At 30.4% G+C, this 26,171-nt stretch overlaps 2 protein-coding genes and 1 long non-coding RNA gene across 4 annotated transcripts in view; 1 reads left to right on the forward strand and 2 right to left on the reverse strand.

The window, feature by feature from the left end:
• LOC127728151 (40S ribosomal protein S18) overlaps window positions 1-26,171 on the reverse strand; it is an 821,762-nt gene that overhangs the window by 356,588 nt on the left and 439,003 nt on the right. The window lies entirely within an intron of this gene.
• LOC127728041 (uncharacterized) overlaps window positions 1-26,171 on the forward strand; it is a 49,761-nt gene that overhangs the window by 11,157 nt on the left and 12,433 nt on the right. The window contains exons 5-16 of the mRNA XM_052235214.1: window positions 9,281-9,325; window positions 9,672-9,724; window positions 14,996-15,120; window positions 15,538-15,623; window positions 16,522-16,728; window positions 18,593-18,664; window positions 20,513-20,610; window positions 21,972-22,093; window positions 23,142-23,254; window positions 23,697-23,903; window positions 24,303-24,335; window positions 25,541-25,611. Of these exons, the coding sequence (XP_052091174.1) occupies window positions 9,281-9,325; window positions 9,672-9,724; window positions 14,996-15,120; window positions 15,538-15,623; window positions 16,522-16,728; window positions 18,593-18,664; window positions 20,513-20,610; window positions 21,972-22,093; window positions 23,142-23,254; window positions 23,697-23,903; window positions 24,303-24,335; window positions 25,541-25,611 (1,232 nt within the window). The remainder of the gene's footprint in view (window positions 1-9,280; window positions 9,326-9,671; window positions 9,725-14,995; window positions 15,121-15,537; window positions 15,624-16,521; window positions 16,729-18,592; window positions 18,665-20,512; window positions 20,611-21,971; window positions 22,094-23,141; window positions 23,255-23,696; window positions 23,904-24,302; window positions 24,336-25,540; window positions 25,612-26,171) is intronic.
• LOC127728183 (uncharacterized) lies at window positions 2,178-4,648 on the reverse strand. Its single transcript, XR_007994019.1, has 2 exons — window positions 3,184-4,648; window positions 2,178-2,295 (listed from the first exon to the last, which is right to left on the reverse strand). It is a non-coding gene; the product is annotated as an uncharacterized LOC127728183 (long non-coding RNA).

A 26,171-nucleotide genomic window follows, 5' to 3' on the forward strand; every position in this document is an offset into this window, starting at 1 on the left:
GCTTAACTCAATCAAAAAACTTAAATTAACACACAATGAACGAATAAATTTGATCTGTGATACCTGAATGCAAATACATAGTTAATAAAAATTATAAGGGATACATAATTAAGGTCAAAAGTAAATAAACAGGTTTAAACAAAGTTAAAGTATGATACCACTGTGAAATGTTAAACAATATTTAGAAAATCATCACTTTTGAAAAAACCTGCGTCATATTATACACAGGTAAATGAAAATAATTTTGTTGTTAAGTATACTTCTTCTTCTGTGTGTATGAAATCTTCCGTTTAGGAATACCAAGAAATTTCTTTTATATCAATAAAACTAATTTAACACTTGGTACATATGGGGTGAATATCAACAATAAAACGATACAATAAGTGCTAGATAAAACTTCCTGTACAGTATTTAAGAAGAAATGAAATAATTTTGATGTTCATTGTACGAAGAAGTGAAAATTAGTAGCTATACCAAATAATCAAAGCTGGTATATAGACAAGATCCATGTTAACATTTAATAACAAAAAAGCATTACAAATAGTATCAACAGGTCAAATTAAAAAGAAAGTACGATTTGAGAGTACTCGAAGTTACTGACAGCTAGTTAAAAGCCAAAACAATTAATAATAAAACATCATGCATCAGAGACTGAAATCAACTAAAACACATCCCAGGGATTTGGTATTTTAACGTCATGAACAGTCAAAGAAGACATGACTTGTGCAATGCCAAAAATAAATGTACCGACAGGTAGTAGGATAGTTAGGAGTGACTTCTTTATAGATAAAAATTAACGTGTGTGTGTCTCTATACATCCCGTTTGAAAAGAAAATACAAATTTAGTTATGTTTTAATTTGCTAATGACAAAATCGATATTAGTGCCAATGTAAACTATATTCAGAGATCTAATTACAACATTGGTACGATAACCCTTACTAATAAGTTTGTTTAAAGGTTCGACGAGTTTACACGGATCACATACCCAGCAAACACAAAAACATCTTTAAAATGTTTTTAAAATGTTGTGTCTAATGTCATGAAAATATCACAAAAAAACGTCAGAAAAACATTAAATGTATGATAGAATATATATCGCTAAAACGTTTTCTAATATATTTTCTAAAATATTTGCAAAATATAATTAAAATGTTGTAAAGAAATATCATGATAATGTGAAAAACAATGGCGTATAAAACATTTTGATAATCTTTTAAAAAATATTTTCTAGAAATATTTTCTGAACGTTTGAAAAACATCATGAACCTCAAATAATGTTATAAAAATGTTTTTTGGATGTTTTCTTGCAAGTGAGACTGTGCCTAAAAAATGTTTTCAAAATGTTTTAAGAAGATGTTTTTGGTTGATATCTAGATCATATCAATCTAAAAATTTCTGTACTTTTGATTGAGTTTCCTGCTTTTTTAAATAACAAATCATTAGTTAAATTAATTTATACACAGTGATTAATTCTATATACAAACAAGAATAAATCAGTTGTTTTGCTAAGCATATGAAATTCAATTCAAAGTCTTTAAAAACAAGAAGTATCTACAAATTTTGACACATCCAAAATGGCAGACACAACTCATCATGATCAAGCCACTTACCAAATATGAAGTCATTCTGTTCATCAGCATTACTAATTAAAGTAATGAAAAATTTGAGAATATTCAACATTTTGAAATACAATGTATAAGCAAACAGGAAACAGGTGCCAGATACAAAAATGTTCTCACATCACAGTTCATCACTATCAAGCAGCTCATTAAATATGAACTCATCTTTATCAGCAGTTTTGGGAAAAACAGTGATGAAAATATTTGTTGGACAAAATCCGACAAATATAGGTGGACAGACGACAGACAGTGCAAGAAAGCCCACATTCCAACCATAATGGTATAATGTTTAGTTTTTCACTCTCAACTTTTATTACCTATCTTATACACATCATGCATATGTCAACCTGAACATGCATGACATATATGCCATTGGACATTAAGCAAACATTATACAAATTTTTAAGTTCAAGTTACATTGACTAAAACTTGTGTCCCAAATTCAGATTTTTCAATACAACTTCTCTTTCTAAACTAAAACACTACACTTCTAATAGGGTTACATCTTAAGTCAATAATCATTGATAGTTGGCTGAAGAGATGAGAACAAAACACCATTTTACATCAACTATTTGATTTATTTAAGAATACATTGAAAAAGTCAATCAATTGTCTTATTCAAAATCACTTGGAATGTCTTGTAGTGTCATATCTTTTTCTTGCTGTGCCATACTTCTGTAAAAAAAATTAATCTTACATTCGTATATAAACTTCTTGCACATTCCTTTATTATAGAACGATTCACGTTGCCTGAAGGATATACATCACCTCCCCTTTAAAGTTTTGAAACAAATAACGATGATAGTCTGTCGGAAGGGGACGATAAATGGCTGACCGTGTTAAGAGAGAGCAATGTGCCACGCTGAACTTCATTTAGTTATTAAAAAAAAAACATATAAAAAACTTTAGACTAGATATGTGTCCAGTCAAGAGTCTTATTTCATTATAGTATACTTGTTGATTGTTGTCTATCATATTTTTTTTCTTTTATTGTTTTGTATAAATCAGGCTGTTGTTTTTCTTGGTTTTTTTTAGTTTTCATTAAATGCATTGTATCATGTAGGGGCCTTTAAAAGCCCTGCTACATAATGTCATTAAACATCTTATTGTCCTTTTTAAGTGTTAAACTCTGTAGAGTGACATAGTTTATAACTTGTTATTTGTATCTAAGGGCATATGATACAGTCCTAGAAGTATACTATACATTGTAGGCACATAATAACTTATCGAAGTGTTACGCATTGTTTTCGCAATGATGATAATAATATAACTTAACTTCCGAGAAACACACAGATGTCATTAAATGAGTTGTTTATATATGTATTTGAAATACTTCAAAGGAAAGCATATTTGTTGTTTATGAAAGCACACTGTTGGACTAAAAGATTGATTTAAATAAACAACTTGTTTCTATTTTGTCACAAAAAAAAATAATTTACTAGTATTCAAATATCAAGATATCTTTTCTGTATTGTATGCCCTAAATCTTGAATGTAATGCATTGTTTATGCTAAATATTTGAATTAAATATGGAATAACAGTAATTCTGTATGAAAATCTTACTTCAAAAAAAAATTCTCCTGAAAGGTTGTAGACATTCCAAAGAACTTGCGCCACTTCCAAATTGTAAACCTGCATATTGAACTTGTCCTTTGTGGCTTTTCTTTTAGCTCCTGTTAAAAAATAAAAGATACATTGTATGTACATTGTGTGTATGAAGCAATAAATATAATTTTAAGCAACAGTTTATATTATTTTGCTTGTACTGACGTCTTACATAGTCTTTGTAATGTTCATTAAGCTGTTAAGGGAAATTTAATTTACTGTTTTGCAAATACATACATACACTGATTTTACTAGAAAAAAAAAATCTCCATATTCAAATGGTGCTTATATTAGTGTTATTGTAACTTGTTTGTGTGCTTCGGAAACAAGTTATTGAGTCATGCTTGTTGCAATAGTTGTTGTTGGTTTAAGTCTGTCAAATTTCTTTTTCATAATGTGTATTTAATGTAGACAGTTAGTTGTTTTGTTTCAATTGTGTTGAGAAAAATTTAACATTTGTTTGTCAAGGCTTCAAAGTGGACTATATGGCATTGGTTTTCTCAGTTTTGAAAGCCGTACAGTGACCTATAATTTCTTTTATCCAAGTCATTTAAATTCTGGTGGATAGCTGTCTCATACACCTTATCGCTATTTCAGTATTTGGAAATCTGTCCCGCTTGAACTTTTTACGTCAGCATACATCATACAATAATACACCTTATCACTTTTCCATTGTGGCATCAGATATTTTTTATGATGACGTCAAAATTTTAAGGGAACTCGTGACAGTTGTGTGATGTCCAGTAATAGCGGACAAATAGCAATAAGGTGTATTACCTTCAATTGTGATGTCAAATATTATTATATGACGGCAACTTTTTAAGGGAACTTTTGTGATGTCCATGGCCAGTAATGGTGGACAAATAGCAATAAGGTGTATTGGCAATCAAACACACAAGCCACATATCCTGATATTTTTTTTATATTAAAGAACAAATTCATAATTGTTGTACGTAGATGCTTGAACAGTGGCGGATTTAGGGGCCCCGACCCCCCTTATGGAGCTACTTATAAGATAAATGTATAGACTATTTACAAGTATCACTCCAAACGTTTGCTTGCCTTGGGCAGGGGCCCCCCTTTTTTCAAAACATTGATCCGCACCTCCAGAAAGTCAAACAGATGTAATTTGGTTCCGATTATGATTGAACACACACAATGAATGCACAAGTTTCATCTTAACAGATTAATCATTCTTACCAAGTGAGTATATATCGCGTAACAAACAATTTTCTTGGCTCTCTTTGTTGATATCCTGCCATCGTTTCGAAATTCAAATTTCAAAATCATTTCCGGTGATAAAACAAAAGTCGATTCCGGAAAAGGTCGGTTTTCCGTAAGGCATATAAACGATACAAAAATTGAACTTCGTACAGTTACAGTTTTCATTTCTTAATTTCTAAAATATACACGAACGAAATGAATAAACATTAAAGAAAGATGATTGTTTATTAATACATTATTGCTTAATTTAAAGTTGACTTTTTTGAATTTTAATATAAGAAGGAATAAAATCTGACTTCAAGGAGCTTCAAGATATCAATTAAGGATTTCAACCATAGTATCTTGCTTGTCATGATATTGATGAAATGTAGTACTATGTCTTATCCTGAAAAAAACCGAGATAATTCCACAATACGTTGTTTGTGTGGTTTTGAATAAAGTTTAAATAAAATGTTATTTTTATATCCGTAAAATGTTGAATAAAATATCAGTAAGACTATTAAGTAATGTGTATGTCAGAATATTTTATAGAAAACATTAAGCTGATATTTTTCAGATGTTTTATGTAAAACATTTTAATTTTACGTTATAAAACATTTTATGCAAATAGCAAAACTATATTTTCTGTAAAACATTTTTTTGTAGAATGTTTTTTGGATATTTGGAAAATATTTACTTTAAATGTTGTTAAAATATAAAATACCAATTGAAGAAAATATTATTTTTGTATATTATAAAATATCTACGGGATATTTTAGAACAATGTTTGAGAACATGAATAAAAGATATTAGCAAATAATATTTTGTTAATGTTGTAAAAACATTTTACTTAAATGTTAGAAATAAAACATTTCAAAAACAATAAAATAAACATTTTTTTTATGTTTAAATGATATCTTATTGAAATATTTTGTGAGAGACGTCCATATGACATTTAAAAAATGTTTTTAAAATGTTGTGTGTTTGCTGGGTAGTGATTTCCGCGCTTTAAGTACAATATTACCGTAAATTTTAAGATGTGAAATACCTTTTTTAATAAGTTTTCTACAGGTACAGCCAAATTTACTAATCAAATCTTTGTATCTATGAAAGAATTTAGTAAAAGTTTTAAGTAATTTAGGGTAACGAAATCCCTGACTTAATAATTTACCAGTGTCAGATACATTGATTACGTTCGTTAAAATCTATGACATCACTACACACACGGGCATACCGAACGAGGTGGGATATATAAACACCGTATGATGGAGCCAAAGGCACATCGCCGTCTAAAAAGGGAAAGTTAACAATAGGGAATGAAAAATCGTCTCTTTTGTCGTAAATTTTAGTATAGAGTTTCCCTTTAGAAATTGAAATGTCTAAATCTAGAAAAGGACAACTGCTGCTGTTTATGTTAGATTAAGTTAAAGAAAGTTCTTTTGGGTAAATTTCGGTAATATATTAAGAGAACTCTGGATTATTTAACGAAAAAATATCATCCAGATAACGGTAGGTATTGTTGAATGTATCAACGAAATGTAACAATGATGTGTCTTTACTGAGTTTGGTCATAAACTGAGATTCATAGTAATACAGGAATAAATCTGCTATTAAAGGGGCGCAGTTAGTGCCCATAGGAATACCTACTACCTGACGATACACTTTATCGCCGAAACGTACATATATGTTATCTAGGAGAAAATTTAAACCTCCAATCTTATCCTCACATTTCCAGTAAGTGTATCTAGCATACTTTCCTTTTTCGTAAGAGAAAAAGGCTTTAAACGAGTTACAGCAAATAAATTTACAATGAGATTTTTCGAAAGACCATTTTATTAAATATGAAAACTTTTTCTTTATTAGATTGTGTGGAAGTGTAGCGTAGAGAGTAGAAAAATCATAACTGTCAACAGAATTAAAATGACCATCAAAAGCATGTATTTTATCTAAAACCTCTAAAGAATTTTTAACACTCCAAAAATAATTAATACCATTATTTTCATAAGCTTTATTACAAAAGTTAATAACCAGTTCTTTGATAGTAGTAAGGGAGGTAGTAAGAAGCACTGATAGATTAGTAGTAGAACACTTACTAAATGCAGAGATGAAACGGAATTTAAATGTGTAATTTCGGTAACCAGTACATGGTAGGGACTTTCAAATGTTCGGAAGAGGATTTAAGCTGGATAGTGGCAGCGATATGCTTGTTAACGATTTGACTCTCAGTGGTGCGTACGGACCTGAATGTAGAGGAATGGATAATTTCGTTTTGAAGAACTCCGTGTAGTATATGCGTCATACCACCACTACATTATTGGCTGCGTTGTCTTCCGGTACGAACACAAACCGCTCTGCGAGTACTTGGAGTTTATTTTTTATTCTAGAAATGGGAATATCATGGACCCTATTATTAATTTCAGAATTGTTTTCAAAATGAGATATTTGAATATTAACAGTATTCATAATTTTATTCAAATAACTGTATAGAGATTTTTTATCAGATTTTTCACGTTTGCACCAATTTTTACAGTAGGCAGACAAAGCGTCTTTAATGACCTGACGACACTATTTCCAATCTATTATAGATGGAGGACGGTATTTCGGTCCTTTCTTTAGAAAAGTTTTGACCTCACGGTCTTCGACGATGTTGAGGTCTCCTGTAATAACATGACAATAGGGAACATATCTAAAACTAGATGCTTCACAGTCTCAAGTGGAAGGAACATTATTTATATATTGACGTCTGATATAACTGACGTATAATTAAAAATCAAACTTCTGCTCGGTTTTTTTTTTATAAGAATACGAAATAATGGGTGGTTCTATATTATCAAAACATGGAGGTATTTGGCAAAAGACGGAAGAGTCATTGAATATGCTAGATTAGTTAATAAAATCAATACCTCTTTTTTTATATTTTAATTTAAGAAAATGTCGTTTAAAATTTTTAGGTGTATCGATACTAGTACTAGGAAACAGCCTGTGATGACAAAAGGCTGTAATATATTCGATTTACCTTAAATTTCAACATTTAAGGGGCAATACCTCCTATAAGGTATAATCAGATCGCTTCGGACTAATGTTCGTCTCAACAACCCAAACATTTAGCATCAGTTCTTTTATGCACACACAAGCAAAGGAAAAAATTTAGAAAATGACCTTGACACTATTTTCATGTTGGTGTACCAAGGACCTCAAATCAAGGTACCCTAGGTCTCTATCACTTACGGTTAATAAGTTAGACTCACATATCACTAATGTCAAATAAAAAAGGGGAAATAACTCTCATATGGATTCTCAGTATTGCTTCGGTTAAAATTGACCAAAGCATCCTGAGGATTTAACGAGCAATTTGGAAAAATAAATTTGTCGATTTCTTTTACGGTTGCGAAGGAGATGCACACACAAGAAACACAGTGTACGGGGAGATAACTCTTACAAAGAAATAAGTTCGGTTTAGCAGGGTAAAAATTAAAAGCGTATAAACTGTACAATAACATACCAAATATTTAAGCGACATGTGGCGAAACAAAAATAATACGCAAGATCAAAATTTGGCGGATGAAAAAAAAAATTATAAACCAATTGTTCAGAGAACAATTGAAGGTCTATCCACATCAATTTATTTGAAAATTAATAACAAGCTACTTTCGGTTACTCAAAGTTACTATTGGCGTCAAATCATAGGTTTCTTCGTACCGATTCAATAAATACTATTATATGGTGTCTATATACTTTTGTTTGAAATAAGGGAGATAATTTTCAACTTTTGGTTTAGAAAATGTCACTTCCGGTCTCTCATAATAGCTTGATGCACACTGATTCCAAAAATATATGGTATCTATATATTTTTGTCTGTAATAAAGTTACTTCCGGTTTATTGAAGGTTACTTCCGGTCTCAGATGAAAGGTTATCGCATGGCTATTTAAAAATATATGGTCTCTTGGTTTTTTTCCATTATATAAGTGCAAAAATGGCTACTTCCGGTTTACTCAAAGTCATTTCCGGTTGATATTTTTCAAGGTCACATGTCACATGTCACCCAACATTTTACAAAACACCCTATGGATGTTTCAGACCGAATGTATCATATCTTCATCATAATGAGGCAAACATTTTGCACTAGTTCTTTTATATATATCTTTGAAAGTGTCAGAGGAGATAATAAAACAAAGAAAATTTAAAAATTTATAATATGATCTTGACCTTTGACAATGACCTCAATTTCATTTTAGTGAAGTAAGGACCTCAAATCAAAATACCTCAGGTCTCTATCACTTTTCATTCATGCTATACATTTTTTATATCCCTTATGTCAAATACAGAAGGGGAAATAACTCTCATATGGAGTCTTCGTGTCTCTTTGATCAAAATTGGACAAAACATCCTGAGGATAAAACGAGCAATTCGGTTAAATAGATTTGTCGATTTGTTTTACGGTTACGGAGGAGATGCATTCACAAAGAAAACAGTGTTCGGGGAGATAACTCCTACAGAGAAAAGTATTCGGTTCAGTAGGGTCAATTTCAAAGGAGCAAAAAATAATAATCAGAAGAAAATCAATAGGTCTTTCCACTGAAAGTGGAAAGACCCTAAAAAGAAAAAAAAATAATAATCAGAAGAAAATCAATAGGTCTTTCCGCAGAAAAGTGGAAAGACTTAATAATAATAATAATCAGAACAAATACAATAGATCTTTCCACAGAAAAGTGGAAAGACTTAATAAGTAAGGTGTTAAGTGTAAAAACAATTCAAACTAAAAGTACCCCCTAATTACACCCTTAAGCGATAAAAAATATCAAAACTCACATTGATAAATGAATTTATTATTTTCAATGTTTTACTTTTTAGGTCACTGTGAAACTCCTTCTTCGACAGAACCAGATAAACCAGGAGGTACAGTTACACTCATATACTCAATCTGCGTTGAAAAATAGTTTTTTTTAATCAAAGATAACAATATTTCTTTTTTTGTGCTAGAAGACGAAGCATGACAGTTCAAGACAAACATAGAACATATTATGAGAGGATCTAGTGCAGTTAAACTTGTGCTGTAATAATTCTAATTGCATTTCAAATTCATTATCTCGCAAGTTCTTTCGGGTTTACGTTTGGATGTAAAGCAAAATATGGTAAGACCCTTTGAAATTTGAAAGACGCTAAATTGCTCAAATTCAGTTTGATCAAATATAGATACGAATTTATATGTTGCATCATTTATGTATCTTTTTACACATTTTAGGTGGCTGTTATTTCTCTCCTAATGAAAGACACGTCACTCTTGCTAAGGAACGGGTAAATAATTCAAAGCGTTTAGAGCAAGTGAAATAAGTTGTTCAACCAGTTATAACTTGCTTTAAGTTATAAGATGCAATCATAAGAAAATATTTATAGATGTTCAGAGATCTATTGCAAACTGTTCGTATCTGTTATAAGAAATCAAAAAAGTAATGTAATTTATTCACTGACTCTGCTTATGCTTTAACCTTTAATACTTCAAAAGATTAGAACACTTTGTCAAGTTGTAGTTAGCATTCTTTCCTTTCAACTGCAAAATCGATGAACAATTTCAGCTCATTTCAAAGGAGACGTTGTCGTAAGTATAAAGCAGGGACTATATACTAAAAATACCCTTAAGATCAAATTCCAACGATTGCATTTTCGAATCATATATGAAGATGTAAAAAAAAGCCTAACTACCACATAAGTGTAAAAAGATCTTATTTTAAATACAGCATGAAAAATTGTTAATGTCATTAATTTGTTCTAATCATTGTACGATGCTTATTTGCCTATTGTTATATGTTCTTAAACAAATTTGTACTTGTTAGATGAGTGACAATACTGTGGAAAACACTGACAACATATGAATGGGAGATAAACCGTGTACTTGCTCGACACAACCCACATGACATAACAATAAATGTTAATGGTTGCTAAATCATATCCGTTCAACACTATTAACTTTATAATGACTGTAGCAAAATATCATAATAAGTCAAATAATGGGTAAGCCATATGTCTTATTAGAGGAGTGAGCAATGATGCTTATTCCGTGAAACAACAGTGTGTAGAACAAGTTAATCTTAAAATGTTTTTTTCAAGAAAAATTTTAAAATCAAACTGTTTTTATATTTGTGTGAATTCTTGTCTAAAGACTTACCAACCGAAATATAAAGTATAAGATTGTTTTGTGTAAAATAAAGATGACTATTACTAAAACATTTAAAAGATCTTAGCAAACATGGCATTATTGTTTGTCACATAAATATGTAAAGAAATGTTTCATCACTTCTTCTGAATTTGCTGTAGTGACACGGTAACTAGATAACTTACAAAAACAGGGTGTTGTTTAAACAGTTTTCTTTAGTAAAACGAGCCGACAACACTTTACAATATTTGTAGATGTGTAATCAATCGTTAGACATTATCAGTTAAAACAAATTATTAAAATATATTGTAATCGCACTTGTGTGATCAAACTAAATTTGACGTCTTTAAGCGGATCATTTCGCTTTACTTTCCTTTGAAAGATATTTATTTTGGGATTACCAACATTTGGTTCCCACCAAAAATAAGTGTATGAAACATGAGTATTTATTTTAAATTACTTGCGTAATCCTGTCATTTTGTTTTACTAAAACAGAGTTCACGCTACTGTAGTAAATTTTTACATAATTTTACTCTTATTTTCACATAATTGTGGATAGTTGTCTCATTGGCAATTATGCCGGATCTCCTTATTTTCCTATATACAAACGATTTTTGATTTGATAATTTTAAATTTGTTTCGTTATAAAATAAAATAAAATAAAGGACCAACACGAACTACTGAAATACCAACTTGAGTTTAATTTTTGTAGTTGCATATCTTGTGAGAATACACATATGCATTGAAGTTGATACTGGAAGAGAATGGTATTCGGGATCCATGCAATTATCCTACAATAACGATATATAAATACTACCCTGTCTATTCAGTATTTTCTTTTGTCATTTTCTTTTTCTGTTCTGATATCTGTTTATCACTCGAATTATGTCTAGTGTGACATGTTGCAAATTTCTATAAATGAAAATGTTTGTCCAACCCAGATATCAATCTTTATGATAACTAGCTTCGTCAAAGGGGAATATATACTAAAAAATTAATATTGCAACATAATATACGTCTCTATCTTTAAAATCATTTCATTAAAATCATAAAACCACATTGATAGTATATCCCTGCTTTCGATAGGCATTTCTTTATTTATCTGAGTTCTGCTACTTTTAAAGTGCATACGATTCCTTCAGTTTTTGTTGTTTCCGTGATTTGTATTTTTCTACTCGATTTATGAGTTCAAACATCAGTAAACTACTCTTACCTATAAATGTAGCCAAATGATTCGGACTGTATTTCTGCTCAATCTGGTTATATGCGTAGTGTTGTTAGAACTGCTGTTTGTTTGTCCACCCTTTTCCCCTTTGGTCATGTAGTTATTTGTTTTCTTCGACCTATGGTTTACGGTATCCATTTTGGAACTTCTGTTTACCTTCATTAAGAGAGTTAAGTATTTTAAGATGGTTAAGTCATCAGTGCCATATACCTTTTGGAACTAAATAACCAAAAACGGAATCTTCATTAAGTTGTAAAGATAGACGAAAGATACCGAAGTGAGTTTAAAACTCATAAGTAGGAGAAAAACTGATAACGCAATGGAAAAAAAACGAAAAACGACGAAAAGACAAACAACTGTCTACAAAACACCACATAGAAAAACAAAAGACAGAGCAAAACGAACCCCGCCGAAAACTGGCTCCGAAAGGGTAAGCAGATCCTACTCCACATTCCGTCGTTTTGTTCATTTAAGTAAAAAAATCGGCGATAAGTCTCATTCTGAGATTTCACAATCGAGAGAAAGAAGACTGGATTGTGGTTACAACAATTGAAACATATTCATTGTCATCTGTGAAACAGCTAAAACTTGTTGACCATATTATTGCCATGAAGATAAGAAAACTGTTGAATACGCCAGATAAAAGCGGTGTAGATTGTTGTTTTCCCTTCTGGTTGTGGAATTGACTGTCCACTTCTTCTGGTTGTGGTATTGACTGTCAACTTATGTTCTGAATGCCCCCTTACAGGTATTTTTTTCTCCTTTAAAAAAAGGAGTTAAAGAAATATATTAAATTTTTATTCATTATAGAATATTTTACGTTGTGCAAATGTTTTAAGGTTGAAACTCAAACTGCAATTTAAAAACATGTACATCTTTGAAATTCAAACTGTCTGATTCATAACTATAAATAAATGTATAATTTTAACATTAAAATACATATAACATTTTAAAGGTCGTACAAATTCATTGACATACTTTTCAAAGGCCGATTTTAAGAAACAGTTTTCTTTTACAGGTTTAAATTTGTTTGTTCCATTTTAAGGTCAATTTTGAACAAAAAATTTATGAAAATAAATTAAGAAAGTTGAAGAACAAATCGAAGTTATACATACCAAAACTTTGATCATATTGGCAAGATTGTCTAAGTTTAGTGTTTATACAATTCTATGCGTTTAATTTTAGTTAGCAATCAATAGTTTATACTGGAATAACTATTTTTCAATTTTGAAAATAGCACTTGATAGATTTATGAAAATAAATAAGAATTAATTTTGGTGTGAAAAATTAACTATTTAAGAGAAATATATTATAAACCCTATGAACAAACACCTCCAAGGCCCTAAAAGGCCTCCGATAGTGTAATACTATTTTCGTCCATCTCCAGTAACAATCACGATAAAGGTGTTGATTGAAAAGAAAAACCCACAAATCTAACTAAAGTGTCTGACGTCTAGCATAATGTATGCTTCTGGTAAGTATCAGAATAATGCATATGTTATAGGCGATGGACATGGTTAGATTGGATTTACTCCCATATTTAAGAATTGAATGCTTCTTTTTGTAAATTTATGTGGGTGTAAAAGCGTTGACCGAAGTACATTTTGTATGAATTCCGCGCTTCATTCTAAAAATGTGCGCACGGTCAACTCTTTTACAACCCTATAAAATTACTAAAAGAACCATTCAATACTTATGATTACATTTTTTGCTAGGATCATGAAAACACGATTTGTATCAAATTTTTCTTTTATTTACCTGTGCACTTAATTGTGGAAGCTCGTGTCATCATGAATGTTACATTTCATTTTGAAATGAAGGTTAAATTCAGAATGACACGATATTGCTGTTAGCCAATCAAAATAACGTATTATAATGAAACATACATGTAATGTAACTATACCAGAACAAATCTCTTTATATGATAACTTAACATTACAAATACAATGATTGTATTCATGTTACGTCAGACACTTAAGTTAGTTTCAATTTTTTCGTATGTCGGTTTTTATTCTTTAATTGCCAATTTGTATTAAGTATCTTATTTAACGTTGTCAGGAAAAAAGATAAAAAAATACCACGTTTGTTTATTCTCTTGAATTAAAAAGTCAAACAGTTTTTTAAATTGTTTAAATGTTCAAAAGATATGAGTCTTTGTGATATCAGTAATTCTTTTTCAGGATTGTGCTTTACATGATAAAGGCCTAAAACTCCTTCCATTTCATACCAAACTGCAAAAACTGCCAAAATCACATCAATTTGCGATGTTTAGATATCAGTATTACGATGATAGGTGTTTGCTTGACGATTGTATTGCTAGTAAAATCTCATGTTTAATAAAGCTTATGCTCAAAAGTAATATTACTCACAACTATGTGTTAAATTGTGATTCTGGGACAAATACAACAATTTCAACATGTTTAACAAATAAGTTTAGAGACCACTAATGATATTTTTATTTAAAGTGTTCAATATAATATCGAATTCATTTATCAAATAAATCTCTTTCCTCTTTTAATAGTAATTTATCTCTTTTCTCTTGCAATAGTATTTTATTTCTTTCCTCCTGAAATATTATTAAAACATTTGTCTTTTCTACACTTTATACAAGTATTCTCCATTCCGAACAAAAAGACAAATTGAATTGGTTCTGCTATGTTTGATAAAAAAGAATGACAAACGTAGAAAAAGTATCTTGTATAAGGGAGGGATAAATCGTACTTTGTTATAAAAAAAAAACGGACGCCATCACGAGGTGGTTGCCCGTTTGGACCTTTGGTATGCTCCTCCTCTCTTTTTTGTTATATATGTTTCACAGATGACGATGGATATGTTCTTACTGACGACGGATATGTTCTTAATGACGAACCACAATCTCCTAGAATGCGACCTAGCCCAGTTTTTGGTGGAGTTCGTGATGCTCAGTTAATAGTTTTGTATGTTTTATTTTGTATACTGTTGTCTGTTTTTATGTTTTTATGTTTTTTACCATGGCATTACCAGTTCGTTTCCGACTTATGAGTCTTATTATCCCTTCGGTATATTTCGCTTTCTTTTGATTATATATATATATATATATATATCTGTAACATGAAGTAAAAGAATTAAATTTTTTCTCTCTATATTTTTAAATCCAGGGACCAGATAGTTACTATACTTCCTGTTTTTATTAAAAAAAATTCTATTTTAGCCTACTGGTGACTTCTACACTATGAATGTTGCTGTAACTGAAGGGGAAGAGGCAGTTATATCTGCTTATAAATTCACTTTAAGCCAAAACGATAATATCGTATATGTCACGAGCTCTCATCGAAGGTAATTGTCTCAATTCATTAAAACGTAATGTACGTATTTTCTTACTCATTAGTTCATACTACTATGGTCTACCTTATGTAACTGACATAACATAAACAAAAATATTCAATCACGGTTAATTTTTTTTCAGTTCAAATACTAATCGGTAGTATAGATGTTATAAATCGATTCGTTAGAATTTGTTTGAGTAGTTACGACTGCCATTAGGGCTATTAAAACTAAATATCGTCATTTTAACAATCTCTGAAGTTTGATTCCTCCTCTTTTGCCATACAAGTTTTACAAGAAAAAATTACTTCAAAAAAGGTATTGATATTATATTCTGATGTTTATGATAAATCATATTCAAGGACAAAACTATAAATCATTTGTAATACTAATTACAATCAGAACACAAATTAAACTATTGTTTTTCAGGGATAACAGCTGCTCGGAAATAGAGTTGGAGAAATATTTTAGAATTTCAGAAGGTCATTATCTACAGATAGGCAGTTCAGTTCCAAGTAAGTTGTCCTTCAATTACTAGTTAATTTGTTTGCTATAATAACCTTGTCATTTGTTTTGCATTGAAGGCGATAAGATTCGTTATTGAAATGTGTCTGGTCACATAACATCGCCGTACTCTTCTTGTACATATGGATGTCAACATATCTGAACTGTTCATGTGTATACTCTGTTTTTACTTACAATTGCTGTAGATGTTCAGACCTGATACAGTCTCCGTATACAAATAAAAGTGTGTAGTTGTGGTTAATATGTTTTAAAAATCAAAACATAACCAATCTTTCGGTAATAATTTTACTTTTAGGTAATCGGTAAAATAACATTGGTCTCAAAATTTATTTGGATACTGTTTATTCAAAGAGACAGACAGATCATAATAAGACTCAATTAAAACCCATCTTTCGGCACGTATTGTATTTGGATTTTACTTTTGATGGAAATGTTGTATCTCTTTTTGCTAACTTTTGTAAGCTACACATAGATGTTGTTTAGTGTTTGGATAAAGAATGTTGGAATCTTTTGCACCACCAAGTATACCAAATAAAATTATAGATCAATTGCTATATCTATTTCATTAATTTTTGGCAATTATTCCATACATCTGTCCTCAAAGTTTCTTGATTGATTACAGGACTTCCAAGTGATAAATTCCTATATATACCGTAAATGTCATTACTTGTATCTGGGCATATACTATTGTTTTCGTTTCCGGCAAACTGAATAAAAACACTCATAAAATATACCAAGCTTATAATTTAGTACATAAAAAGCGCGTTATTCTACATATTACTCATCGGTGGCTCTAAATAAAAACGAATAGATTAAATCAAAACAGTTTTTGATATCTCGCATATGTATTCTATTGATTTTATAAGTCAACTGTTTTTAATTTTACAGGAGAAATTTGGATAGCCGAAATCGAAAGAAGTATCATTGGGTTGTTCATATGCTATGAGAGAAAAGGAGGAAAATGTACAAAAAGTCGAGTACAGCGTCTTGTTCAACAAAACCAACCTATTAATTTGGAAGTTCTAAAGAAGATTGAAGACAGGCTTGTTGCTCACTTTTGCACGAAATATGATATATACGTTGGTCAAAATGCAGGTAAAACATTTTTTAAATCTATCGTTGAAATGATTTCGATTTAATAATCAGAACTATGAGCTCGTCTGATATAAACTTATGATACATATATCAGTGTGCAGTACAGGGAATAACCTTTATTATGTATGCTTTACCCCAAAAAAATATAATACAGTTGTATAAAAATTGCGAGAGAATGAAAACAATAACGGGCATGTACCCAACTGCAAGCATTGTCTTAGTTAACTTTCTATAATAAGTTACAACCTAAGTACAACTGTTCGTTTTATATGAACAAAACAATGGCAATCAGAACACTGGCTGCTTACCGATTGGACGTTAAAAACTGAAAATTTGGAAAGCTAATCGCATAAAAACTTTTCATTATCAAATCATTAAAACGGCACGGCTTAAATCTTCTTACGTCAACTGTTTCCAATGGTGCATCACTCTTCTTAAATGTGTAATTTGTATTGCTACCACTTGGTCGATGATACTGTTATTAACCGTTTATCGTCTAAGGTATTACCAGATAGCCAATTGTTATGCAGTGATATTTCTTTACTTTGATATTGATGCATGAATTTCCAGTTGACAAATAGATATAAATTGATCAATTATAAAGGTTAACCAACCAATGCACCGGTGTTCTTCAAAAATCATGTTCATGCTTCATTTGATTTTCAATAGTTTTCCGTTTCCTCTTTTTAGTTTATTTTTCATTGATCTTCTATGTTTTTTCTTATGTTTTTTCAAAATCTGTTAGAACAACACATTCGTTGAAACTATGAAAATGTACGCATGGTCCACAATATTATTGATGGGGGCCATTGATCCTGTCATATAACAAAATTTTAACATCAAGGCTGGATACAATAAGTTCTAGCATCTTCTCTAAGTCATGTTCTGTTCCTGTAAGAATTAACTTAACATTATTGTTTTTGATTGAATAAATCAATATATTGATTCACAAAGAAACTCCTTCTTGAAAAAACGAATAAGTTATTGGTTATCAATATTTTACTACCTACCAATACTTAAGTAAGATTGGCAAATTCTTTTTACCCTAACAAATATAACATGATCCCATTTTTGGCATAATGCTTTAAGAAAAATATTGCCATGGTTAAGTCCAATATGTACACAGGTCATTTGGTCTCTAGTAGAGAGTTCTCTCTTTGTTAATTATATAACATCTTCTGATTTGTATAAATACAGTCTTTCATCCATGTACTCCAAGAGGTGTGTGTTAATACACTTAAATAATTAAATCAAAATACAATGTAATAGTATAAGGCAGTTGTAAATATATATATATATATCTTATCAAAGATACCGGATTTACAATTTAGTTCATAAACATATATTTTTGAAATATTTATCGGATTTTCAGGGACACAATGGATCGCACCAAACCCTTTATATATGGGACCATTATGAACTTTATCTTTTTGATTAATAGATTATATCCAGACACTAGGGTGAGTTCACGCGATAGCCGCTTTCGGTTTTTAGTTTCTGAAAGTAATTCCTGCTTAATTGGAATTTAACTTTAAGAGGTTGCAACTTTCTCTCGAATGCTCTCACTTTGCAACTTCTCAAGCTATGAAAAGAGAGTATATACATTATATTATTTGGTCTCTGAATTTTGTAGGATGGACACATAATCGTGAACCAAATGTGTAAAAATGCTGTTGTGTTTCTCTTACAAATTGATTTGGATCAAATTGGTGTCTTTAGTTCATATTAAGTGAAGAAATCTCAGGGACATGCTTGGACATGTCATTTTAGATCCTCAAATGTATGATATACAATTTTGTCTATAAAAATATAAAAAACTAATTTTTCCTGTTTAAAAATAAAATAATTCATTTAAATGTTTTAGGGCTATGCAGAGTTCCAGATCTTATCAACAGTATTATCTCATTAAGTGATACGCTGCTTTATACCAAAGAATGTGAGTAATATTTTTTTTTAAATAAATACTTTAAAAGCCTATCAAACTTTTCATAGTAAAAAGAAACATCAAATACTCTGCATATAACGATTACTCTTACTTAATAACAGATCAAATAGCTTTAAGAATATTCACATTGCTGCCTAATTATCTGCACAATTCATAACTACAGCATAAAATCTAACTGCATCATGTTATTCGTTTTACATTGTTTAGAGCATATTTGTCATTTAAAACATAGAAGTCAGAAAACCATAATTAAACAAAAACTGATAATACATCTGATATATAAAATGACATGTTATGATCTTTTTATCACATGCTTCAACAATGGAGAAAAATAACAGTTTAATATATTGATCCTTTTAAGTGGTTCTCAAGTAGAAGTTCAAAAAATGAAAAGTTTATGGACGACGGATGCCAACTGTAAAAAATTGAAAACAACACGTAAAACAATTTCAATAATAATAATACATCCGATATGAAATCTTTCCATCATATGCCTCACCAGAGTAAAAAAAAACAACAGTATAATATATTTTATATTGACGATAAAAAAATCAACAAAACATAATGAACAATCTATGGAAAAGTCAACATTTGTAAAGTTACTTGCTAAACTATGCTGGAAACTTTGAAATGAATTTATTGTATCATTTGTTTTGCATTTTACGTAATATATTTTTCCTGTTTCCTAATATTTGTTTTGTACCCTACTTTGGTATGTTTTTCACTGAAAACGTACCATTGCGGTGTATTTTCCGGAACTTGTCGAGTAACGTTGGAATGCCATGCGATAACGTTACGGAAAGGCATGTGATAATAGCCGGAAGCAGTTGATAAATGTTTCATATCAGCCCGCTAAGCACCATTTCGGAAAATAACCTATTTTATTTGCTAATTGAAAAGCTGAATAAAATCATTCAAGACAGCAGGGAAGATTAATTCTGTATTGTTTATTACTCAGACTTAAATAAAGAGGGAGCTATTTATACTGTAAACTCATGATGTCTCTGTACTGGTCAATAGGTCAGATTTGTCATACTTAATTAAACGATAAATTGTTGAAATTAGATAACATGTTTTCACGTGTAGAGAAATTTTACTAATGACCAGTGCATGATTGGATTACATCTATCTTATTGGTCAATGATCTTGTTGGTTCAGCACGATTTCACGTGTATGTTGGCTCTGTGGGCACTTCCTTTTATCATCAGCTTTTGACTTGTTAACTTGTAATTCTTATCAAACAATATGTGAAAAATTCCGACCCGCATACCTCCTTTAATTTTATCTTTAGAAGTAGATATGTATACATGTTTATTCTTGGGGCAGATTTTTCTTCCCACCTTTGCTAATCTTTGTCATTTATTCAATTGATATGATTTTAGTTGATGTAATTTCGAATTAATTATGTTTTATAATTTCATATTAATTATGAACTTTTATGTCAAATGTTTTATTTGCAAAATGTATTTTTTGCATTTTATGATTTTGAATAAATGACCTTTTTTCGTCAATTTAGTTTTTATATCATATAGCAAAACAAGCTCAACCTCTGCCATGTATATACATTAGTATGTTTATGGTATCTGTCTGTCTGTCTTAAATTGAATTCACGTAAACTTAATGCTATTATCATACTGTAAAAATTATAAGTTATTTACTCTAAGTATATGATAATAAAAGTGAAATGATCGACGTAAAACTTTCAAAGTAATCAAATATAAAAAAAAGATATGAAATAAGACCCAAAAGTAGAGAACAGAATTCGATACGCGCATATTCTAATTCAATAAATATTTATACCTCTAAGAAAAATAGAATGTAAACAATATATTTTCTTAGCCATACATCACCATACTACATCAAGACTTGCTAGAATGCAAATTGGATCTTGTCAACTTAGTAGTATACCAGTTGAAGAGTCTCTTCAATTATCACAGGTATCTATATTTCAATTTTACTAGAACACACCCGCGCGGGCATTTAGAGCGTTGTTGATGGTATGTAAACTGTTGTAGGATGAATTTTTGTAAAAGATTTTATGACTGGAGTATTTCAGAAAAGTTATCAAAAGTCAAAGGTACTTGGGGACAGTACAATTTGTTTAACCCTCCCCCTGTTTCCAAAGTCCGTTATTTTGTTGTTGTTTTCTGTTAATTTCAATTATATTAGCGTTTGTTTCTGTACACTATGAACATACATAATAACATATACTATATAAATACAGTTTATTTTGTATTTATTATCAATCCATGGAATTAAACTTGGAATTGATAGCAAATAGCAAATACACTGTATTTATATAGTATACATGTATGTTTGTTCAAAGTATACAGAAAAACGCGAAAATAATTGTCCTGTCATTTTGTACCTATGAAAATAATGTGTAAGTTTAAGTCCTAAACGGAAGTCTTATCTATGACTTAAAAGTCAGTCCGAGGACGGAAACAATATCCGGACATCTTTATTTTCGTTTTTCTCCCAAAAAACCCAAACGAAATATTTATAAGCGAGGATGACAAATCCGACTATGCATGGTACCTATAGGACACAAAAGCATGATGATTGATTTAGTGTGGAAGGAAGAGAAACGACACACAAAATGAGGTCTTCTCATTTAATAGTATAGATGTCAACTACTATTTAGAAAGCGTTCGAAGAAAAAGAGGGCATATGAGAATCGTTTATTTAAGAAGGACAGTATAGCGACGTTTTTTTCATGATTTCATGCATGAAATCAAATGCATATAAAAGCTGATTCAGGAAAAAAAAAATTAAACCGGCAGAAAACTTCTCCGATTTAAAATATAAAGAACGCAATTATTTTGATAAAAGAATTTAATTCACACTCTATTCATTCAACTTTAACATATGGAAAAGTCAATAATGATTCGGAAATAAGTCGCAACATGACTGAATATTGAATTGCGACAAGGAGAACGAACTACTTTTTTCTTGTAATGTGCAATCGGGATGGCACTTCTTTGTGGTAGTTTCCTTTAGTATATGGTACTATGAAAGTACTCTACCTCGTAGAAATCAAAGTTTGCAGATTGGGCAATATTGTAAGTAATTACTTACTCCAAATTTAAAAATAGAACTTTTGAAATCAGAGGAAAATATGCATTTCGATGGATATAAAATATCTTGGTTGGATTTTACCCAGAAATGTATGTACATTGGGATCCAACAAAGAATTGTTTTTCAACAGTATTGTTCATTTTTAGACAAGACACTATTGAAATGAAAACAAAATAATTCTTCTATCCAATTATCGTTTATATTTATATACGAATTGTAGCTATCAGGACTTTGGTATGAACTAGCAAGATCAATGAATGTTGCAAACCAATTTGAGTCTGCTGTGGTTTATTTCCAATTTCAAGAAGACGGTACATTACATAGTGCATATTCAGGAGCAATGTAAGTGAAATAAACTAAATACATTCTTTTCGGCAGAGTGAAAATAAAACAGGAACAAATAACTGAAGATACCTTTTAAGCAAGTGGAGCTGAAATTACCGGTTATACTACTATTTTATCTAAGTTAAATTAGTTGAACATCACTTATAATATCCCCTTCTAAAGTTTATGTCATAATATATAAAAGTCAACGATTACATATGTCCAATTGCTGAATATATGAAAGTTACCAAAATAAAATTAATAAAGATATTAATTAAAACCTTCAGCAGAAAACATAAAAAAGTGCATGAATTCTTAGGCATTTTATATCTTAAAAGTGTTTTGCGTAATAAAGATCTCTGTCGGTTTTTTCTATATATTTGATTAGGAAATTTTATTGTGTAGCTAGTATAAGTGTATATATTTATCTTACTCTTAATATGAATCTCGATAAAAACTAAATGGTGACGGTTTTTGTATATGCCACAGCTTTCTTTATTAAGGCGATTTTACTCAATAAGGTGTAAACCCTACTAAAAGTTACCCTAGAAAAGTAATGAGGTAGAACGAATCTTACTCTTTCCTGGCTAAACACTGACCCCTAAATATGAATTTGAAATCATATGATTGATGGTCTGTGTATAACAAAAAATCTTACCTTGATGACGCGTCTGATCGCATTCCGTTTATAGTTCTTTCCACTCCTGTGCTTGCCTTTTTCTACCTGGACTAACTTGTTTTACTTGAACATCGATATAATATCAAGCTCCTTTTCAAACAAATACACTCTAAATTGAACAGATTAAACAGCAAGGATCATTTTACAAACTTACTTAACAGAACTGGAAATTTCTGCAATATTGTTAATAAAAGGCAGCGGTTTTGTCTCGATATTAAAAAATCGTAGGAAATCCAAATAGAACAAAACCAAGTATGTGGAAGAATAAAATTATTACACTTTCAAACTACATGTCCTGTTCCCCGACGTTTGTGGTAATCTGCAATTAATCAAAAGTGAATAGAGGATAAATTTCGTATATCAACATTTCAAACGAAAATGTTTTAGTAACAACAAATGCAGTCCTGCAATTTCAAGTCATACCAAGCATTTAAAAGGCAGTGTACATGATGCAGAAATGATGGCCAAATTACATGGACCAGATGAGGTGTTCATTTGGAGTAAGTATTTACTAATCATACATTATCATACAAAAATATTTGGTTGATAAAAGAACCGCAGATAAGGTGAAACGTCAATGATATATCAACTAAACAACAAAATTCAAAGAAAATAGACAAGTCAATCGTGTTCTTAATTCACAATTGCCCTTTATGTTCGTTTCTGTCATCCACAATATATATGCAGCATACGATTAAAATTCATGTCAACAAAACATCTGAAAAACCATAGATTAACCAAGTTAAAACTCAATAAGAATTAACAGTAGAATCGCTCATAGTATTTAAAAGATATAGTTCATCTGGAAAGAAAAAAGAAAAATATACAAACCAATAAAAATTTTGTTGCAATAATGGTTACACAAAATAGACGGACAAGTTACGCTAGAGACAGTAAAGATATTCATGTTTTTTAACAAACGTTTTTGTTTAAATTATTTAGTGCATTACAAAATAGTATATTACGATGGTACATACTCTGTGCACTATGGTTGCTTTGGAACTGATGATAATGGTAACTGTAAGCATGCAGAAGCAAGCTTGTATGGTAGAAAGCGTACGATAGATGAAGCAACACGGGAGAGAATATTGTCACTATTCCCTTCGTTGTGTTTATCAACTGACTTCCTACAAGATACAGTGCACAATGGTAATTTGATACATTTAGGATCCATACTGATGCAAATGTATTAACACGACTGCTAATCAATGCCAACCTTTTTTAAATAAACATTTGAGTTCCTAAAATTGCTTCGATTGCAACACATTTAAGTTTTGTAAACATAAGTACTTATTCAATCAAGTATTGGTTGCTTAAAAGAGGACTTCTATTTTATTTGCGATTACATGTTTTAACCTAATTTATAGTGGAGGACATTTTGTACATTTTAAGGAAAAGAACATAAGTATCCAATTGGTTAAAATAAAGATTTTTATATTTTTTATAAACATTATGGCAGTTTAATACGTGTACGTCACTTGGAACTTTAACGTGTAAGAGACATAGTTATTACTAATAATCAAATCTACTTTTATTAATCTTTTGTAGTTGACTGTAGTGATTGTGTTATACCACAGACAGGTAAATTTGTGTTGCATTAATGTTATAAGATGACAAATGAAGCTACATGTTAATAAGAACCCAAATCAAAACTTTATCTAATTTATCATAAGATCTTACTTTGTATTCATACTAAGTTTCCTGCCCTCTCAACCTCTATATATCAATTATTAAACCACGAGGTTGAAAACTGTGAGATATATCATGCTCGTAAGCCACTAACATCTGCTATGTTTTTTGTAGGTTTCTTTCAGCAAATATAACCTATGATAGAACTAGTGTAAGCCTAAGGAAAATGTTTCTCGTTTTTTATATAGATTAGACCGTTGGTTTTCCCGTTTGAATGGTTTTACACTAGTAATTTTTGGGTCCCTTTATAGCTTGCTGTTCGGTGTGAGCCAAGGCTCCGTGTTGAGGACCGTACTTTGACCTATAATGGTTTACTTTTATAAATTTTGACTTGGATGGAGAGTTGTCTCATTGGCACTCATACCACATCTTCTTATATCTAAATACAAAAATTACCGAAGTTTAATCCATGAATTACTATGGTATAATTTCATAAATGAATCCTGCATTTGTACTTTTATTGTACATGTGTATGGATATGACAGACTGATTCCAGGTTATTTATGTATTTGTAGTTGGTTATTAGAGTATGCTATAGTCGATGAAAAAAAAACTAAGAAATTATAAAACGAAAGAGAGTACGTATTTCATGTTGCAAATATTTGATTGTAGTTTGGCGCTGTAGTTTATTATGAACGTCGAGATAATGATGCCGTTGACTAATTGAGAGACACAATGTTACCCTACTCAAACACAGTTTCATGGAACTAAACAATTATAAAACTAAAAAGTTTCCATTTGCATTTATGGTATAAATTTCGATAAACAACGACTAAATATTCTGTTGACACACATTACGATGTTAGAAGTTATGTAAGATAATCTGAATCTAGTAGTAAATTGTACTGCTAAAAAGTATACCAAACAAAAAACCATATGTAGTACGCTTTTTGAGTTATGACAGCGTCGATTCCTTAAAATAACATGGTGGTAAAAACTTATTAACATAAAATTCAGTAATTAGTTAACATTAAGTATAGGTTTGGTATATTTGAAGATTATCATTGTGTATTTAAAGTAACAAAGATGTGTGTAATGGAATTTAGTTATTTTTGTAAAGTTATTAATATATGGTTTATTTTAAATGTGACGTCCAGATCATAGCATAAATCCTGGTTACTGCAATGTACAGGACATTCCTGCGCAGAAAGTTATCAGTTTGAAACAGGTAAGGATTATGTAAACCGTGGTCGAAATTTGTGTTTTAAAACAGTTATTTATCAAGTGCTTTTTTCATTTACTAGCACTGGGTGGATATCACACATCATTACCGGTAGTTCAGTTGTCAGTTGGTACTAACATGATTTGAAACATTTTGTTTTATGTAAACTGTCTGTTTGTGAAAATTTAATTACTCGAAACAGAAAGATTGTCTTAGCAGTATTTTTGTACATCGTTTTGGAATCTTTGTTTTTCACTGCTCTTCAACGTGGTATTTGATTTGGCTTTCAGCTATGTTGATTTGAGCTACAGTGATAGTCTTATGTAGACAAAGCGCGCGTTTGGCGCATCAAATTATAAGCCTGGTATTTTGGATGAATTTGTACCAAAACATACAAATATAAAAACTGTAACTTACAACATTCTCACATAACTAAACTGTCGTAGTAAATGATCTTTCACAAATTTGCTGGCAAAATATTTTCATGGCATTCTTTTGTGAAAGCCCAAAGAAGCCAATATCTATTAGAGAATTTGAAATATGAAAAAAAAACATTGATAACTAAA

The sequence above is a fragment of the Mytilus californianus genome, unplaced genomic scaffold, assembly GCF_021869535.1.
Source record: "Mytilus californianus isolate M0D057914Y unplaced genomic scaffold, xbMytCali1.0.p SCAF_2, whole genome shotgun sequence".
Classification (NCBI taxonomy): domain Eukaryota; kingdom Metazoa; phylum Mollusca; class Bivalvia; order Mytilida; family Mytilidae; genus Mytilus; species Mytilus californianus.